We start from the raw sequence: 19752 nt of genomic DNA on the forward strand, positions 1-19752 counted from the left end.
CTTTGGAGGAAACATTTGCACGCCTCCATTACCTTTCGGGAGGCCTACGCGCCATAGAAGCTGTCCCTTAGCTCGTAGGTCCTGACACAAGGTTCGAATTCCAGCTTTTTCAGAGAGTGCCAATCTCGCTTTGGAGGAAACATTTGCACCTCCATTACCTTTCGGGAGGCCTACGCGCCATAGAAGTTGTCCCTTAGCCCGTAGGTCCTGACACAAGGTTCGAATTCCATCTTTTTCAGAGAGTGCCAATCTCGCTCTGGAGGAAACATTTGCACACCTCCATTACCTTTCGGGAGGCCTACGCGCCATAGAAGCTGTCCCTTAGCTCGTAGGTCCTGACACAAGGTTCAAATTCCAGCTTTTTCAGAAAGTGCCAATCTCGCTTTGGAGGAAACATTTGCACCTCCATTACCTTTCGGGAGGCCTACGCGCCATAGAAGCTGTCCCTTAGCTCGTAGGTCCTGACACAAGGTTCAAATTCCAGCTTTTTCAGAAAGTGCCAATCTCGCTTTGGAGGAAACATTTGCACCTCCATTACCTTTCGGGAGGCCTACGCGCCATAGAAGCTGTCCCTTAGTCCGTAGGTCCTGACACAAGGTTCAAATTCCAACTTTTTCAGAGAGTGCCAATCTCGCTCTGGAGGAAACATTTGCACGTCTCCATTACCTTTCGGGAGGCCTACGCCCCATAGAAACTATCCCTTGGTCAGTAGGTCCCTAACACAAGGTTAGAATTGTAGTTTCTTCAGAGTGGTATCTCACTCATGGCTCTCAAGCTTTGGAAGGGGCCTTCGCCTTCCACCTCAGCTGCGCACCAAAGACCCAAACATATTTTATAATGGTTTCCAAAACTACCCTTCTAAATTTTGTTATTATTATTTATTTATTTATTAATATAAGACATAAATTAATGCAAGCTGATTGTAAAAATTTTTTAAAAAAAAAACATGACATCATTTATAATTTAATTTAAGCTACCAATTTGTTATCTATTGACATTATTATAATATTAATAACCATTTTTAATTTTTCATATCAATAATTTTTAGGAACAATTTTAAAATTTGAAGGAGATAATGGTAATTATGTATAAATTGGCCATAAAATTTTAAACCGTCCAAATGAATAGACACGTCAGCATCACAAATTGAGGAAGACCCCAGATAGAAATAAAAAATAATAATCCCTTATTACTTCGCCGTCCAAGTTTCAAGTTCGAACACGAGGACCTTGAGACGGCGCCGTATCATCCATAGGCCCCTCTATCTATCCGCTCATTCCCACATTAAATGTGGACCGTCCAAAAATATAAATAAATAAAAGAAAAAAAAAAACGAAAAAAAGGCGAGAAATTAACCGAACCAATTCTAGGACGGAAGGAACGAACCGTGAAAGGCACGCAAATCTGCGAGTCAATGAATTCCCACTCGCACTGGCAATTGGTTTACGTGCGAGGCCCCGTGTCGTCGAGCCTCTCTGTAACGAGGCCTCGTCATCGTCTTGTTGGTTCCAAAGGAATATGCCATGGTTGTGTTCTTTAATGCAGCAGACGTTCTCAGAGACTCAGATGCACACGACCTTTGAGAAGATGCCCTTTTCTTCTTCTTCTTCTTCTTCTTCTATATATTGCTTCATCAACTTCTAGTCTTTTTCTCTTCTTTCGTTCCTCTCGCACCGGTTCTATTTGGTATGTGCTTTTCTTTCTCCGTTTCTCTTTTTGAATTTCTGTTTTCTGTTTGATTCTTGGCAATATGACTTCATTTGATGCCTAATTTTGCATGTTCTTTGATTTCGGTTCTTCCGTTTGGTATATACATTGAATTTGTGATGTCTTTCGTTTGTGGAGCCTTTTTCAAAGCGGTTGTGATTTGGTGTGAAAATTTTAGTGTTTAGAGCCGAGTAAGTGCGGAAGAAGCTAGGGTTTTGGATTTCTTCGTGATTGACGACGGGGAGGAGGAGGTCTTTGTTTGATCAGGATTGGTGATTTTAGGTTTATTACGATATAAGAACTTGCAAGTTAAGCATTTGAAATGAAGTTAAGATTGGAAGATGCATTAAGATTATTGTTCGTGAAATCTTGAATTGTAATTTTTGTTGTGTGTTTGATGAAATGTGTCTGCGTCTATAGGTTTCTTGATTGGTGGATGCCCTAGATGTATTGAAGAAGTAGGATTGGATTTGTTTATCTAAAGGAAGTGATATTCTTCGTGCGTGCAGGACTATGGGCTCTGACAACATTTCTGTTGGTTTATTAGATACCCTCAAAATGAAGAGGGTTCGGACCATCTTCACTCATACATATCCGTATCCTCATGAGCATTCACGTCATGCTATCATTGCGGTTGTGGTTGGTTGCTTATTTTTTATATCTTCTGACAACATGCACACGCTCATCGACAAGTTGGATCAGAATATCAAATGGTGGTCTATGTATTCATGTTTGCTTGGTTTCTTTTATTTCTTTTCATCACCATTTATTGGGAAAACCATTAAACCTAGCTATTCAAATTTCAGTCGGTGGTGAGTTTCCGCGAGTCAATTATACTGCTTTTGTTTCATTTTGACATTTAATACTTCCTACCCGTGTATATGTGCTCTTGGAAATTTGAGTTATTGATGTTTTCAGGTACATAGCCTGGATTTTAGTGGCAGCTGTGTATCATCTTCCAAGTTTTCAGTCAATGGGAGTGGATATAAGGATGAATCTTTCAATGTTCATAACGATATACATCTCTTCCATTCTGTTTCTTGCAGTATTTCATGTTCTCTTTATTGGCCTCTGGTACATTGGTTTGGTCTCACGTGTTGCTGGAAAGAGGCCTGAGCTTTTGGCAATTTTTCAGAACTGTGCTGTAAGTTCTGTGGATGCCTCCTGTGGTTTACTATTAAATTCTCTTTTCCCACGTTGCTATATCAATTCTTGCTCTCATTCATGGTGTAGGTCATAAGTATAGCCTGCTGTGTGTTTTACAGTCACTGTGGCAATAGTGCTGTCTTGAAAGACAGAACACTTCAGCGGAGAACCTCTAATTGGTTTACTTTCTGGAAGAAGGAAGAGAGAAACTCTTGGCTTGCAAAATTTCTTCGCGTAAATGAATTGAAGGATCAGGTGTGCTTGTCTTGGTTCGCACCCGTTGGGTCTGCAAGTGATTACCCACTTTTGTCTAAGTGGGTAATTTATAGCGAGGTGCATATAGAATTCATCTCTGTTAATACGTGGATTTACTGTATGTGTTTGTGTTAATTCTTTTCATTTGTTTTTCTCATGTCACCTTCTTTCACTGCTTTAGTTAGCGTGTAATGGCTCGTGCGCTGGTCCATCTGATGGTATTTCACCCATATACTCACTCTGGGCTACATTTATTGGCCTTTACATTGCAAACTATGTGGTGGAACGGTCGACAGGGTAAGTATTTAACTCTCATCATTTTAGTAGGAGTCTAGGAGCTGAAGATCTCTTGATTAGGTTAAGATTGAAATAGTTCTGATATTATGTTCTTTAGTCTGTCTGTTCCTTAATGGAATTTATATAGTCTACTAGCGATGTTACTGGACGCTCAAGCATTTTTCTATTGCAAGTCCGTACGCCTTTCCACTTCCATTTCTTACTTAGCTTGGGGTCTCTTAATTGTTCACGCTATTTGGAGTTATTAATTGAATACAATTGAACTGATTTAATCAAGAAAACCAAGTTTAGTTCACTCTGAGGTTGGACTTGAGAATATGGAATCAAATTATCTTATGTCAGGTTTGCTTTTTGTTTCTCTTAGTCAGTTTTGTTCAGCTTTAACTTTGATCCCTTTTGTCTTTATCCATTATCCATTTTGGTTGGATCTTTCTCGATCCTTTATTTTTACCCCGAACTGATTCATGGGTCTAGGATATCACTTTATTTTTACCCCGAATCTGGCTGGAGCTATTTTTTAGGTTTTATAATAATTTTCATCTAATTTTCTACCATTAAATGTGCCGAGATGATTTATTTGTGGATTTTGAAGTTGCACGTGGAGTATAATTTTCTTTTGGTTGCTTAATTAATTTGTATGATTAACAGGTGGGCTCTTTCTCATCCTTTATCTGTTAAAGAATATGAAAAGCTGAAGAAAAAGCAAATGAGGCCTGATTTCCTTGATATGGTTCCTTGGTATTCAGGGTATTATGTTTACTATGATTCTTGATCGCTTTCCTTCCTTTAATGTGGGTGTGCATGTTTATAGATTTTTGAAGTATTCTTTTGATGGTTTTTTGCAGAACTTCTGCTGATTTATTCAAGACTGTTTTTGATCTACTTGTTTCAGTGACTGTCTTTGTTGGTCGATTTGACATGCGCATGATGCAGGTTTAGTTCTATGATCCACATTTTGCATTATATCTACCTTGTAGTTCGGAATGAATCCACAATTTCACTGCTTTAAATTTGAAGGAAATCATATAGGATAATTGCATCCCCTAATTGTGCTATCTAGCTGATTGTAGGCACTGTGCTCTACTCTTTTTAGTTGATACCTTCACTTTGGTGACTGAATCTGATATGTCATGTCCCGAACATTGTTGCAAGTTTAGAAGGGATGAAGCTGTTGTAATATCCTCGACTTTAATGCACAATCTGCTTCCTGGTAGTACTGAAAATTAGACGTCCATTTGGAACTTTCACTTAATGCTCCATACGGTCCCTTATTGCCATAGATGTTTCTAGATTTTATATATTTAAGGGTAGATTTTAGATTTTGATCCACTCTCTTTGAGAACGAGCGATGTCTTTTGGTGCAAGTGTTCCTCCCAAAACTTCAAACTCCTTGTGTTGTCACCAATTGTGGACCAACAATTGTTCATGTGCAGCAACTTTGCTAAAGTGTTGTATGGGCACTTCAGAATGACTTCATCTCGACTTAAGGGGTTTTAAAATGAAGGTTTTCCCATCTATTTATGAATCACATCAATGATTTGTTTTGCAACTACAAACCCATAATAGCTTTCCTCTTGTTGATTTCACCTACCCGTATGATGCCTCACCCACACAAAGCATTGGCCTTGATGATTTCTGTGATAGATGGAAACTTCTTGCCAATCTCCATCGAAAAGACCTTCCATGTACAAATCAAGAAATAATTATCTGTTAAGGTTGGAGAACTCCTTCCATCCAATTGACTGCAGGCAGCCCTATTGGCACAATCTGGTTGTTCTGAGCCCCATTTAGACAAAGCTTCGTATCTTGGTGAAGTTTGCCCCTGTTTTTGTGACCTAGAGGCAGGATTGAGAAGAGTAATTACTAGGTTTGACAACGAACAAAACATTGTGAGAGTTCAATAGATCCATCTGTAAGAGTAATNACGAACAAAACATTGTGAGAGTTCAATAGATCCATCTGTAAGAATTATAAGATCTTACCTCTCCCTTTCTCATTTAAAATTTCAGGGTTCTAATAAATATAATCAAGAAAAATATAAATCAACCTAAGCCTTTGTGGTTTGTAAACCTCGTTGCCAGAACCTAAGCCTTTGTTGCTAGCCAGAGGATCCGTTGGGAGTTCACTGGATGAGATATGGAGGGAAAACTAAAAAGTTCACTACTTCCATTTTTCTCTTCTTTTCTTTGAATGGACTAATATTTGTTTCTCTGTTCTTACTTTTGCTGCCTTCTATTTGATTTAATTCTTTTCAAGGTGTAAAAGTTCTCTCCCCTATAACGATTAGTCTTTTTGCCTTATTAAACAATTGGGTTTCTTTCTAACAACTCATTTAATTTATCAATGGAATCTCTCTGTTTCTCTCNAAAAAAAAAAAAAAAAAAAAAAAAAAAAAAAAAAAAAATCCATCATATCCTAGTTCCCTACATAAAATTTAAAGAAATTGTTCTCTTATGAAGGCTAATTGTCATGTTTCCACTTGACCTTTCTTCCAATGTTAGGCAGCAATGCGCAAGCTTGAAGATGGAGCTCAGCAGGATGGTTTATTATATGATCATTATAGCGATAGGGAGGACTTATGGTTTGATTTCATGGCTGATACTGGTGATGGTGGGAACTCATCTTATACTATTGCACGTTTGCTTGCTCAACCTTCAATTCGCATAATTGAAGATGATTCAATTTTCAACTTACCACGTGGAGATATGTTACTCATAGGGGGAGATCTTGCGTAAGTTTTTTCAAGTATAGCTTATATGTTTTTTCATTCATATAGTTGAAGATGGTTTTTAAGTTCTTTCATTAGTGATTCATTTTTGTGGTTTTTAATTAGCTTATATGTTAGGCTATTGGATAGTGGGTTTCAGCTGAGTTTGGATATTTTGGTCCATGTTGGCAGATTTCTTATTTTGGTCAGTCTTGCATTGTCTCTAGTTGGAGGCTTTTCTTTTAAAATATTTTTAAATAAAGAAAAAAGGGCACCTGATTGATTTCAAAAAGTGTTTCTAGGGGTGAGCTGGTGGGGTGGGGGGTGATGAAACATTTTCGGATCCAGCCAAGAAGTTTTGAAGTACTCCCAAGCTACATTAGTCATATAGGTTGTAACTAGAGTAGTGACAATAAAATCTAAGGGCGACTATCCATCTAGAATCTGTATTTATCCTTAAAAGTTCTACTGTTCTCCTCATTCCAAGAGACCGAAGCAGGACTTCTCAGAAGCAATCTTTCGAAGGAAGTTTCTAAACCCTACTTTAGAAAGGGCGACTATGCCAACTGAAACCCATTGTTAAGGAAGTTTCCGATTATATGAACGCAATGGATGAGTAGATTACCTAGAGTTGTGGTTAGAGTGGTTAGATAGCTAGTTGGTGGGGTTCTTCTGAATTTTGTCTCAAGTTCTTGAACTTATGTAGGCTAATGGAATAATGTGAGGACTTGAACCCCAACCACACCCCTCAAACCAAAGCAGTTAGCTGTTTTTCCCTGCTTATTAAACTGGCCCTTTTGGAATTTTACTTCGTTAAATAATTGAAGTCAATGATGCTGCTGAAGGGATGTTTGGAAGCTGTTCTTTATTGCCATTCTGCAAGATTTTCTTTCTTTCTTCTTCTTCTTCTTTTGTTTGTTTTAGAGTTTGTTCAAGATAACATAACTAAAATCTTCTTAAAAAATTACGGACTCGTGAATATTTGCATCATAACCTGAAGCCATCTCATTATGGTTCTTGAACAAACAACGTTTAAAAAATCATTCTGTAGAGCATGCTTCCAAATGGTTTCTATAAATGGAACCATGAATTTATTTGAATAACTCTATAGGTGGAGCATAATTTATCTGAGTGAAGATGGTGCACTTGAAGGGGAGAGTATTTTGGTTTAATGTAAAGTAAGTGGATAAGTGTTAAAAAGAACTTGAACATTTAGTAGTGGTAGTTATTTGATACCTTCCTAAGTATAATTGTTTAAGAAGCCTGAAGAAGGTATGTCCTTGGTGCCTTAATCACTGCTAATCAATATATGAAACACCTTGTGTGTTTTGGATAGATTTTTTAGATTATGCACGCTGTCAAAATGCTTATGCAGAGCTATATCTAATTATGGTAATTATTTCCCTGTTGTTCTATGCCAGATATCCTAATCCATCAGCATTCACATATGAAAGACGGCTCTTCTGCCCTTTTGAATATGCTCTTCAACCTCCTCCTTGGTATAAAGAAGATCATATAGCAGTAAAGAAGCCGGAGTTACCACATGGGATTTCTGAACTGAAGCAATATGATGGACCTCAGTGTTACGTAATTCCTGGAAATCATGGTTTGCTACCTTTCTCTGTCTGAGCTGATTTAATTTTGATGTTTTCCTTTTATGGGAATTGATTTCCTATCACTATGTCTGTGAGGTAACACACTTGTTTGGTTTTGTAGATTGGTTCGATGGACTTCATACATATATGAGATACATATGTCATAAGAGCTGGTTGGGCGGGTGGTTTATGCCTCAAAAGAAGAGCTATTTTGCCCTGAAACTTCCCAAAAGATGGTGGGTATTTGGTCTGGATCTAGCACTCCATGGTGATATTGATGTCTACCAATTCAAATTCTTTTCAGAACTTGTACAGGAGAAGGTATTTTCCCTACTTCAGTTAGTTATTTCTATTTTCCCTACTTCAGTTAGTTATTTCTATTTTCCCTACTTCAGTTAATTTATTGAATGATTTATTCCCCTATTAATTTGTGATGGTTAAACTTGTATCCTTGATTTTTGTTTTTCTCATCCATTGGGTCTTCACTTCTCTTTGTGGTTACTGTCTTCTAATGAACAAATAATCTCTTTTATCTGATCAAGATGGGAGCTGATGACTCGGTAATCATTATGACTCATGAACCTAATTGGTTGCTTGACTGTTACTGGAATGATGTTTCTGGGAAGAATGTTTCGCACCTAATATGCGATTATCTAAAAGGGAGGTGCAAACTTCGAATTGCTGGAGACTTGCATCATTATATGCGCCATTCTGCTGTTCAATCAGACGAGTCTGTAAATGTGCACCATCTTCTTGTAAATGGCTGTGGTGGGGCTTTTTTACACCCAACTCACGTCTTTAGTAATTTTCGAAAATTTTGTGGGGCTACATATGAGTGCAAGGCTGCTTATCCTTCCTTTGAAGATTCTGGCAGGGTAATGTTTGAACTGTAAAATTTTGTGCTATTCAGTTCTACCATTTTATTTTATTTTTAACTTCTAGTGCATACTTCTTCTCTTGTGCAGATTGCTTTAGGAAATATTTTGAAGTTCCGGAAGAAAAATTGGCAATTTGATTTCATTGGTGGCATCATCTACTTCATATTGGTCTTTTCTATGTTCCCACAGGTTGGCTTTTGTTCTTTCTTCCTTGGAGATTTTTTTGGGCTTTCTTTAGCATGTTTTTTAACTAGACTTCCCTTGGTTCATATTCAGCTTAGTTTCTGGTGGTTGTTTCGTTTTTAGTTGATCAGTATTTGTTGTATTATATTGCTGGAATTTTATTTCTTTATTTCTAATCGAGTGTTCTATTTAAAGAACCACTTTCTTCTCATACAAAAATCGACAGAAAATATTATTTTTCTTATATTTTGCACATGGTGTCAAAATATTAGAAACCCTTAAAAACCAACCCTAGGCCTAGTTGCCACTGCCATTGATACTGTTTGCTGCTGTTGGCCATCTTTGTTTGCCCAACTTCGCCCTTAGTTGAGTTAATGTCTTCTCGGGATCCACAATATTATTCCTGGCAAACCTCAATATTGAATTCAATAAAGTTAAAGGCTGCAGGAAGAGAGCCAATATTGTGAAGAAACCCAATGATTCAGTTGAAAGCTTTGCTTTGGTTGTTGAAGTTATTGCACACAAGGTTTCTGATCAATCAAAGCATCGCGTCTAATGTGAGTATTGTAACAAACCTCGGCATACTTGTGATACCTACAGCTTGAGTTTGAGTACTTAGAAGGGTGAGAAGAACACCAATCAACCTTTTTTTTCTAGTGCTAATGTTCTTGACTCCAACCCTTAAGGACACTTCATCGTTTGGTAATTCATTATCAACATATTCTCCTTTTGATCAAAGTTACAATTTGATAAGATTGATCGACAAGCTGACAATAAAATGTATCTTCAAACTAGCCTGAGGAGAGAGAATTGGTTTCACTTTTAGTTGATAAGTATTTATTGTTTCTTTAGTTGAATAGTTTGCTCTTCACTTCCTTTTAGACTCAATGGGGTATATAATGCACTTGGCTTTTTAGCAAGGTAAAATGCTTTACTTTAAATATGTGGATGACCAAGTTTGTAACTTTCTTATAGTGTAAGCTCGATCACATCTTGCAAGAAGATTCATTTTCGGGTCACTTGAAGAGTTTCTTTGGCACGGTGTGGAATTCTTTTCTATACATGCTGGGAGAGTCATATGTATCTTTAGCTGGTGCTATTGTATTATTGATTGTAGCGATAACATTTATTCCTAGCAAAGCATCCAAGAAGAAACGGGTAATAATTGGCCTTGTTCATGTGTCTGCACATCTTGGGGCAGCTCTCTTTCTTATGTTGCTATTGGAACTCGGGTTGGAGACGTGTGTCCGTCATGAATTACTAGCAACCTCAGGTACTATCACGTGTTACTTTTGAACGTAGCCTTACTTTACCAATGGCATCGAGGTTTCTAGTTATGAATTATTTGATGTTGAAAGTGAGATCTTTTTTTTTCATTACAGGCTATCACACTTTGTATGAATGGTACCGTACAAAGGAAGGTGAGCACTTTCCCGATCCGACTGGTCTCCGTGCGCGATTAGAAGAATGGACATATGGTCTGTATCCAGCATGCATCAAGTATCTTATGTCGGCATTTGATATACCTGAGGTTAGAACACTCTTCTTCCCAGTATTATCGTTTTTTCATTCTTCCGTTGACTAACAGTCGAGAGAATGCTATTAGGTCATGGCCGTTTCGCGTAGTAATATTTGCAAGAATGGAATGCATTCGCTCTCTAGAGGAGGTGCTATAATATATTATGGCTCCGTCTTCTTTTATTTCTGGGTTTTCTCAACGCCAGTCGTCTCCCTTGTTTTTGGAAGCTATTTATACATATGTATCAATTGGCTTCACATCCACTTTGATGAAGCATTCTCTTCACTAAGGATTGCAAATTATAAATCGTTCACTCGATTCCACATCAATCATGATGGTGATCTCGAAGTTTTTACTCTTGCTGTTGACAAGGTAAACATGGATTACACATTCTTATTTTCTAGTATCTGTATCTTGATTCTCGCTTCGACGTTGCAGGTTCCGAAAGAATGGAAGTTGGATTCTAAATGGGAAGGGGAGGCAAGACAACCGGAGCAGCTGAGCCATCGGAGAGCGTTTCCGAGCAAGTGGAAAGCGGCTACATCGTATCAGGATCCAGTGCACACGGTTAAAATTGTGGATCAATTTGTTATTAGACAAAGAGATAATGCTGATTTTGAAGATGCTAATGGGTCAGAAATTCACTGACCTCTGTGAGTTAACTACTCTGTGGGTTGTGTATTGATTGATTTAGGGTTTAGCCATTTTAAAGCCAGAAATTGGTATGAATGATATGATATGATGATGATGATGATGTTGTGTACAGTGATGATTTTCTTTTAGGCTTTGTAGCAGTTTGTACTGATCCATGGCTTCAACAGAACAATGGTTGATGTATTCCCATTGGTTGGTAGGAAAAGAAGCCTTCTTAGTTCTTTTTTTTTTTTAATGTTTGGACCGAAAGCTTCTGACCATGTTGGTTTAAAGGCAAAGCATGGGAATTTTATTACTGCTAATCAATATTTTACCTTCTCAGCTGTATGTAAGAAAATGTATTTATTATGAAAATTACCCCATTCAGGTAAGTTTCTTTTTTTATTTTTTATTTTTCAATTTCAAATTCAATTCAGTTCTCTAACTTATGGCCAATATTATGAGCTCAACGTTTCCTTCGTAGCTCCCGAAACTTCATTGCAATGGTCTGAATAAATCAAATTCATTATGCTGTTCAACACTTTTTTTAATAGTCAAAAGACAAAATTGCAAATTTATATATATATATATATATATATTTTTTTTTTAAAGTATAAACTGTACACATTTTTAGAAAATAAAAAGATATACTTCATAGAACCACCTTATTTGTTTATTCATTTTTACTTTTGCTATTTATTCAATTTAAGGAAACTTAAATAATAATGAAAAACGCATTATATTCAAATCTTAGTTTTTAAATATTGTTTATGAAATATTATTGGATTTCTTGGATTTTTTAATATCAATTATATTAAAAAAAATTCTTNCTTAGGAAAAAGAAAAAGTTGCCTAAAAATGTTAAAACATTAGCTGAGAATTGAGATGGCAAATGGCAGCCAAGTCGTGAGCACATGGACATCTCTACCATTAACATCTTTTATCGAAATCCCGAAATCAAATACTGAGTTCATTTAAGATTAAACAAAAGTTAATTAAGAAAGTCGCACCCCATTATAAAAAATTTGATCAAGTCGATCTTTGATTAGTCCACGTGAAAATAGAGTATTCCAAATCAATCAAATTACGCTCATCAAATTTCTCGACCCGTTCATTTTCTTTCGATTGTGAAACAATCACTTTAAAATAACTTCATTCCAATAAGAATTTATAATAAAATCAAACCGACACCAATCTCAAAGAAAAAACCGGTTTATCACATGACCTCCCAAGTTGATACCGAAACTTTAATACAAAAATTTAGATTACGATCCTTAATATCATCATACACTCTAATTCAATCGTCATAATATAATCATCTTCTATTAACGAACATTCCATATATTTTAGGCATTGAATTGTAAACTTTTTATTTTTAAATCTTCCACTAATTATAATGGAATTTTGGTCCCAATTCTAGGGAGCAGGTAATTATAATTAAAACTAATTATTTTTAGAGATTAATTAAATAATTTATTTTATTTTATTTTAAAATAATCCTTCTAGATTGACCCACAAAAAGACAAATGGCCACGTCATTTCATCAAACTAATTCATAACTGAACACTGAATTCCATGCGTTGACCCGTAAATTCTCGGTCAATTCGCGTGGCTTGAACATTTAATCATATTTATTTACCCTTTTGGACTAAAAAAATTAAACTACAAATATAATTTTTTTAATTATAATTTTACGCATTTTGTTTAAATAATATGTTGACTAAATTAACTAAAAAGAAAATTAAAAAATTATTAAAAAAAATTGAATTAATTTTAAAATATTTTTGTGACGTTTACTTACTCCCGGCTTCTAATTCTTATAAATTCTTAATAGTGTAGTATCTAATTTATATTTTTTAGAGTCAATTTGAGCATAATTCAACTGATTAGACATAATTTTTTAACTAAAAGACTGGAAGTTTAAATCTCTATATTCACGTGTTGCTACTCAGATTATTGGAGCGGAACGAATAGGGCGTGTTTTGGAAGAATCGATCTGTTACCGAGCCGTATTATTAGAAATAATAGAAAAATATATATTTTCGAGCAGTATAATTAATAAGTAGCCAAAATAATGGGTGGAAATTAGTTTTTTTAATTATATATTTTTAAGATGATATTTGATATTTCATCTACTGAACTATGCTCAAATTGACAAGAATTAAAAAATTAAACCCGGCTCGATAAATTTTCCATCCATGTGGATTGACGTTATCACCCCGGCAATTCTAAGAAAGTTAGGGGTTTTGTGGACTTTTTCAAAAGTAATTTGTGAAGAATGCATTAAAAGTATGTCAAGATGTTCAAAACTTAGGAGTTAATGTCTTGGAATTTGGTCCTACTCTTGCTTGAAGATAATACCTTTTTTTTTTTCTCCATAATTTCGATATATATAATTTTCGGGTTTTTCCTTCTACGCTTCTCGGTTACATATTTGTTCTCTGTTAAGAAGCGGTTTTTACACGCTTCTAAGAAATGACTCGTTCCTCTCTCCAACCAACGTGTGATCTTACGTAATAAATTATTAAACTTTTAATTTTATATTTAATAAAATTTTCAATTTTCTCTAATTAATCCTTAAAATTTTAAAAATTTTAAATAAACTCTAAATTTTTAATTTTATGTTCAGTAAATTTGTGAATTTTAAAAAAATTAAAATTAAAAAATCAAATTGAAATAAATCTCAAAATTCAAAGATCAATTATTTAATGAAAAAAATAATATAATATTTTTACCTATGGTTTTGAAAAATAAAAATTTCGATATAAATATTTTCTTATTATTCTTATTATGATTATATTATTTATTATTATTATTATTATTATTATTTTGAAGATGAGAGTATGAAAATTATAATAATCGAGAGAAAATTCGAACTTTTATTGTTTTTTATTGTTTTGATATCTCAAGTGGCAGAACTATGCTCAAATTGACAATATATATATAATTAATTAATTAAAAAATTATCATATTAATATGACTTATTCAATTATATATAAAATTATCATCATAATATGATTTTCTTACCTAATAAATATAGCTTCCACACATTAAAACATTATTGTATTCATTTTCACAACTAAATGACTGAAAAAACAACCAAAGTTGAAAATAAAAACTTTTGAAATTTCTAAAAAATACCCAAAGCCAAAGAATGATTCAAGGGATGAATGTGTATAAATAGCCCATCCAAGCATCAAGTAATTCACACAAAAACCTCATACTATTTTGCTTATTTACAACTACTAGCTATGGAGGAAGCAACCACCGTGCCCTTTCAACCCCCGACTTTCGGTGACCTTATTACAATCTTGAGTATCGATGGAGGTGGAATTAGAGGAATCATTCCCGGAGTTATTTTGAATTTTCTCGAGTCTGAACTTCAGGTACTGTTATGTTGTTTTATTTATGAATATACTTGTAACATGTACTTCATGATGGTTCGTGAAATTTCGTGTTTTCAAAATGACATCTCTATATCTGTTTATCAATTTGTTAAATTGGGTCGTAAATTTTTTAATGGTTTAGTTATAACGTTCATAGAAAACTACCCAAATTGACGATAGGGTAAGTTACTGTGAGATCCCACGTTGGTTGGAGAGAAGAATGAAACATTTCTTATAAGGGTGTGAAAACCTCTCCCTAGAAGATTGTGTTTTAAAATCGTGAGGCTGATGACGATACATATCGGGCTAAAGCGAACAATATCTACTAACGGTGGGCTAGAACTATTGCAAATGGTTTCTGGGGGTGGATTTGAGATCCCACATTGGTTGGAGAGAGAATGAAGCGTGTGGCAACCTCTCCCTAGAAAACGCATTTTAAAACAGTGAGACAGCGATACGTAAACACCATCAAATGTTGCCTATTTTTAATGTGTCATTAAATAATTCTCTTTGTCGATTTTATAGAAATTAGATGGCGAAGAGGCAAGAATTGCGGATTACTTCGATGTGATTGCCGGGACAAGCACCGGAGGGCTTGTAACCGCCATGATATCTACCCCAAATGAAAACGACCGTCCCTTGTTTTCTGCTAAAGACATCAAACAATTCTACCTCGACCACTGTCCCAAAATCTTTCCCCAAAACAAGTTTGACTAATTTCAATTTAGTCCCTATAATTTTTTTTTCTTTCAATTTAGTCCCTATAATTGATTGTTTCTCCACAGGACATGGGCAGTAGGCAAAATATTGAAATTGCTGTCTGGTCCAAAATATGACGGCGAATATCTCCACAAACTTGTGAAGGACAAGTTGGGCGACACGAAATTGCACCAAACGTTGACTAATGTGGTCATTCCCACGTTTGACCTCAAGCTCCTTCAACCAACCATATTTTCTACTTACCAGGTTGCTTTTTTCTTTCTTAATTTTTTTTTTTTTGTCCGTTCCGAAATTTTAAGTTGATTAAGTTAGTGACCCGAGCAACTCGTTCATAACTTTTTTAAATTGGATTGGCTTAAGTTGTCGAGTTATTCTTTTTGAATTTTTTTTAAAAATCGTACTTATCAACAGTATACACGTTAATGGATAAAATTTTATGAAATTCAAATATCAAACCTTCACAACGCACAATGCATCACTAATATCAGTTACAAACGTTTAATAATTTTATTTTTCGTAATAATTTTAAAATTTGGGTTGTGTTGGGTTGTGACACTATTTTCGATTGACCCGACCTAAAAAATATCAACCCGTAACCGAGCCGAATGTTTGATTTTTCAAAAATTAAATCAAACCCGAACAAAAAAAAATTTAACCCAACCCAATTTTTAAGATTTGGGTTAGGTTGATAGTCGAGGTTGATCGAGTTCTCGAATCATATGAACACTGTTTGGTCCATGTTTCAGTTGAAGAAGAATCCATCGTTAGATGCATACTTGTCGGATATTTGCATAGCTACGTCGGCTGCTCCTACTTATCTTCCGGCTCATCACTTTAAAACTGAGAGCGATGTCGCCGGAGGAAAAACGAGGGAATTCGACCTGGTTGACGGCGGCGTTGCTGCGAACAATCCGGTAAGTAAGAAATATATATTCATTTCATTCTAAATTTGATAGTTTTATGAACTGTAGTTTGAATGTGATCAGACGTTGGTGGCGATCGGGGAAGTGACGAAGGAGGTGATAAAAGAAAGTCCGGATTTTTATGCTATAAAGCCAATGGACTACAAGAGGTTTTTGGTTATATCGTTAGGAACCGGAGCTCCGAAGGCGGAAATGAAATACACGGCGGAGCAAGCGGCGGAGTGGGGGATGTTGGACTGGCTAACCAGCGGCGGCTCCACCCCAATTATCGATGTGTTTTCACAAGCAAGCTCGGATATGGTCGATCTTCATCTTTCTGTCATCTTTCAAGCCCTCCGTTGCCAACAAAACTACCTTCGCATCCAGGTTCAATTTTATAAACGAAATGTGTTGAGGATTGTTGGGAGGGAGTTGCACGTTAGCTAATTTAGAGAATGATCATGGGTCTATAAGTAAAGAATATATCTCCGTTAGTTTGAGCCATTTTCGGGAAGCCCAAAGCAAAGCCACGAGAGTTTATGCTTAAAGTGAACAATATCATACCATTGTAGAGAGTCGTGATTTCTAACATGGCATCAGAGTCATGCCCCTAACTTAGTCATGTCAATAAAATCCTCAAATGTAGGACAAATAAGTTGTGAGTCTCGAAGGTGTAGTCAAAAGTGACTCGAGTGTTGAACAAAAGACGTATTTTGTTCGAGGGCTTCAAAGAAGGAGTCAAACCTCAATTAAGGAGAGTACTTTGTTCGAGAAGACGATTGTTGGGAAAGTTGTTATTTCTAATATTGGTATCAGGGTCATGCCGTTAACTTAGCCATGTCAATAAAATCCTCAAGTGTCGAACAAAGAAGTTGTGAGCCTCGAAGGTATAGTCGAAAGTGACTGAAGTGTCGAACAAAGGGTGTAATTTGTTCAAAGACTCGAGAAAAGGAGTCGGGACTCGATTAAGGGGAGAAGTTGTGAGCTTTGAAGGTGTAGTAAAAAGTGACTCAAGTGTCGAACAAAGGGTGTACTTTGTTCGAGGGCTCCATAGGCTTCAGGGGAGGCTCTATAGTGTAATTTGTTCGAGGGGAGGATTGTTAGGAGGGAAGTCCGAAGCAAAGCCCTGAGCTTATGCTCAAAGTGGTCAATATCGTACCATTGTGGAGAGTCGTGATTCCTAACAAAATAGATATTAATTTTAATTTTTTTTAAAAAAAAGAAAAATAAACATTAATTTACAAACCGACAGGACGACACGTTGAAGAGCGAGGTATCCTCAGTAGATGTGGCAACAGACAAGAATCTTAACGAACTTGTGAGGATCGGAGAAGGGTTACTGAAGAAGCCGGTTTCATGGGTGAATTTGGAGACCGGAAGCTTTGAGCATTGTGGTTCAAATTCAGAAACAAATGAAGAGGCCCTTAAAAGGCAACAATCTAAACCCTCAACTACTTAATAACTGCTTTAACTGCTAACCGGTGGTTCTTCTCATGCAGATTCGCCAAGCGGCTGTCCGATGAGCGGCGGCTCCGCCATGCAAGGTCCCCTCATGGAAGAGCTGCTGCAAGCTTCAAATTGGAAAATGGAGCTCATGATGCCCATTGAATTCAAAAACTTCCACTTTTCACCGCTCTTTACATCGTTATCATTCTTATATTGTAGCGAGTTTTTTAGATGATTATCATTATCGTTATCATTTTAGAAAGGAATAAAAAATAAAATTCGTATTTTTTTCAAAGATTTTATTCATTTAGTCGAGAATAGAGAATATAATGATAACCGTAAGTTTCTAAGAATGTTTGCATAATCCACCCCACTAAATGATGTGAAAGTTATCTTATTTACGATCAAATAAATTAGAAGGATATGGAAATAGTAACAAAGGGAAAAAGATATTTGTCTTCTAATAAAATATCAAATATGATATATATGGTAAACTATAATTTATTACTAAATATCTTTAGCAGTTTCAGTCTGCACCTTTATTCATAGGTTCCAATGCCTTTTACAGGAAATACATAAAACTACTGACAAAATGGAAATATAGGACACTATTCAACTAGCTTCACTAATAACAAGAAAATAGCTAACAGAAATTGACCTGTTCCAAGTCAGGAGAATAGGCCTTTATTGAAATAATCTAAAACTGACTCAACATATAATCCTCGTACTCGTCTCATTTAGTTAATAAGAAAAATTCTCTTCTCATTCACCATTTAAACCTAGCTTCCCTGTCTTATTCGAGGCAGGTCTCAATAGGTTAAATGAACATCCCTGATAGTAAGGACAATCGTGGTCTCCAAATAGGAAAAAAAGAACATAGATTGAGAAGGAAAGGAGGAGAAAAGTTATGATAGCGGTCAGTACTTTTTTGACATTGTTGTGAGGAATGCTCTAATTCGATGGTTTCGCTCATCGATGGGTTTTGCTTGCTTTCTAAGACGGTTCTAAAAAGCTACCTTCAATATTTTCGTTGGAAACAACGCTGAAACTTGGATTTCGAAGAGAAAGAGCTTAAAACAGAAACCCTAGTTCAATTTTTCGCACACGTGCGAAAAAAACTCGAGTCACAGTCCTGCAATAATAACTCTAAATAATAATTAAAAAAAAATTGTAATAATGAAAAATTAGAAGGCAAAATACAAGGCTAAACCAAACACTCACCAACGTTGTAGTTCCAACGTTCGACATCTTGTCTAGCTACAAGGTTGCCTTTTGAAATAAACGACATGTCGTACTTGTCTCTCTCGTTGTAGCTTTCCTAAACGGCTGTCGGTATGAAAGGCGGCTCTCCCTTGCCTGGTCTTCTCATGGAAAAGCTGCCAATTTCAAAGGAACTCAATTGACTATTTAAATAAATAAATAAATAAATAAATGATGTCATTTAATTAATTTATCCTTTATTTATTATTCTTTATTGTATTAACTTACAAGCTTCCCTTTTATGTTGTTTAAACTATAAGAGTTTGAATTATATATTTCCTTTATATTGAGTCAATTATTTGTTGTTGCAGCTAATGTGAAAATACCATTTTTTCTCATTTCATGTTGTATTATTTTATTATTATAAGTTATGTGCGTATGACACTTTGGTAAATTCATATATTACTCTTGTCAAATATGAAATGTTTCAGAATGTATTATAGGGATTAAGTAGTTATCAATCCTCAGTTGACCAAGGTTGTAAGCTCTCTTGCCTATCGATTTTCAATGCAATTGACATTTACAGTGCTTTCTTTCAAACTATTTTCAACTCATTTCCTCGCTCATGTTTTATAAATACATTTTGTCTCAAAATGTGACTCAAAGTTAAAGACTAGGTCGAGCAAAGTTCCTGTCGTTTCCTTACATTCTAGCTCGCTCTTTCAGGTTCGTCGATCCTCTCGACCACTCCACACTACCTGCTTGTAAATAAGAAACAATGTGTTACCCTTTCACTTGGATCGTGATTTACTTGTTCACTGAGTTAGAACAAGTGCCAAACAATATTGTTGCTAAAAGAGTGTGATTGTGATACTAAGCCACCTACACACTGACGCTTAAGTTAATATCGAGGTTGTAAATAACTGAGACAAAAAAGAACCAATTATTTAGACATGCTCCTTTTGATTCGGTAACGATCAAAATAAACACTTCAAACTTTAGAATGGTTTGAGTTAGACATCGATGTTTGTTATTAGGGATTTGTGTGAACGTATACCAGTAAAAGATGATATGTGTATGGATGGACGTTTTTGAATAAAAATTAATAAATAAAATCTCCTATATTTATGGTTAAAATGAGTGATGTTGTAAAATGTTTGACGGTCAATTAACAGAAT

The 19752-nt window shown here is 35.6% G+C and overlaps 2 protein-coding genes across 2 annotated transcripts; both read left to right on the forward strand.

Moving 5' to 3' along the window:
• The first annotated feature begins 1401 nt into the window (after positions 1–1401).
• LOC111798476 lies at positions 1402–11312 on the forward strand. Its single transcript, XM_023681647.1, has 16 exons — positions 1402–1686; positions 2217–2519; positions 2626–2851; positions 2941–3186; positions 3290–3405; positions 4054–4152; positions 4251–4338; positions 5907–6136; positions 7534–7718; positions 7829–8028; positions 8250–8582; positions 8673–8774; positions 9744–10041; positions 10151–10299; positions 10375–10659; positions 10726–11312. The coding sequence occupies exons 2-16, from the start codon at positions 2221–2223 to the stop codon at positions 10933–10935; spliced, it is 3066 nt and encodes a 1021-aa protein (XP_023537415.1). The 5' UTR covers positions 1402–1686; positions 2217–2220; the 3' UTR covers positions 10936–11312.
• A 2859-nt stretch (positions 11313–14171) lies between these two features.
• LOC111798777 (patatin-like protein 2) lies at positions 14172–17536 on the forward strand. The gene is made up of 7 exons (XM_023682104.1): positions 14172–14306; positions 14832–15013; positions 15092–15272; positions 15773–15940; positions 16013–16315; positions 17181–17359; positions 17428–17536. Exons 1-7 carry the CDS (start codon positions 14172–14174, stop codon positions 17534–17536), a joined length of 1257 nt encoding a protein of 418 aa, XP_023537872.1.
• Positions 17537–19752: the final 2216 nt, after the last annotated feature.

Source organism: Cucurbita pepo, chromosome LG07, assembly GCF_002806865.2.
Source record: "Cucurbita pepo subsp. pepo cultivar mu-cu-16 chromosome LG07, ASM280686v2, whole genome shotgun sequence".
Taxonomy (NCBI): Eukaryota; Viridiplantae; Streptophyta; class Magnoliopsida; order Cucurbitales; family Cucurbitaceae; genus Cucurbita; species Cucurbita pepo.

Bases quoted from the DNA above. Each gene is read 5' to 3' on its own strand.
- LOC111798476 (XM_023681647.1), top strand. From the start codon at position 2,221: ATGGGCTCTGACAACATTTCTGTTGGTTTATTAGATACCCTCAAAATG. The intron at 2,852-2,940 runs GTAAGTTCTGTG...TTCATGGTGTAG, and splicing joins CAATTTTTCAGAACTGTGCT to GTCATAAGTATAGCCTGCTG. The intron at 8,029-8,249 runs GTATTTTCCCTA...TATCTGATCAAG, and splicing joins CAGAACTTGTACAGGAGAAG to ATGGGAGCTGATGACTCGGT.
- LOC111798777 (XM_023682104.1), top strand. From the start codon at position 14,172: ATGGAGGAAGCAACCACCGTGCCCTTTCAACCCCCGACTTTCGGTGAC. The intron at 14,307-14,831 runs GTACTGTTATGT...TCGATTTTATAG, and splicing joins TTCTCGAGTCTGAACTTCAG to AAATTAGATGGCGAAGAGGC. The intron at 16,316-17,180 runs GTTCAATTTTAT...ACAAACCGACAG, and splicing joins AAAACTACCTTCGCATCCAG to GACGACACGTTGAAGAGCGA.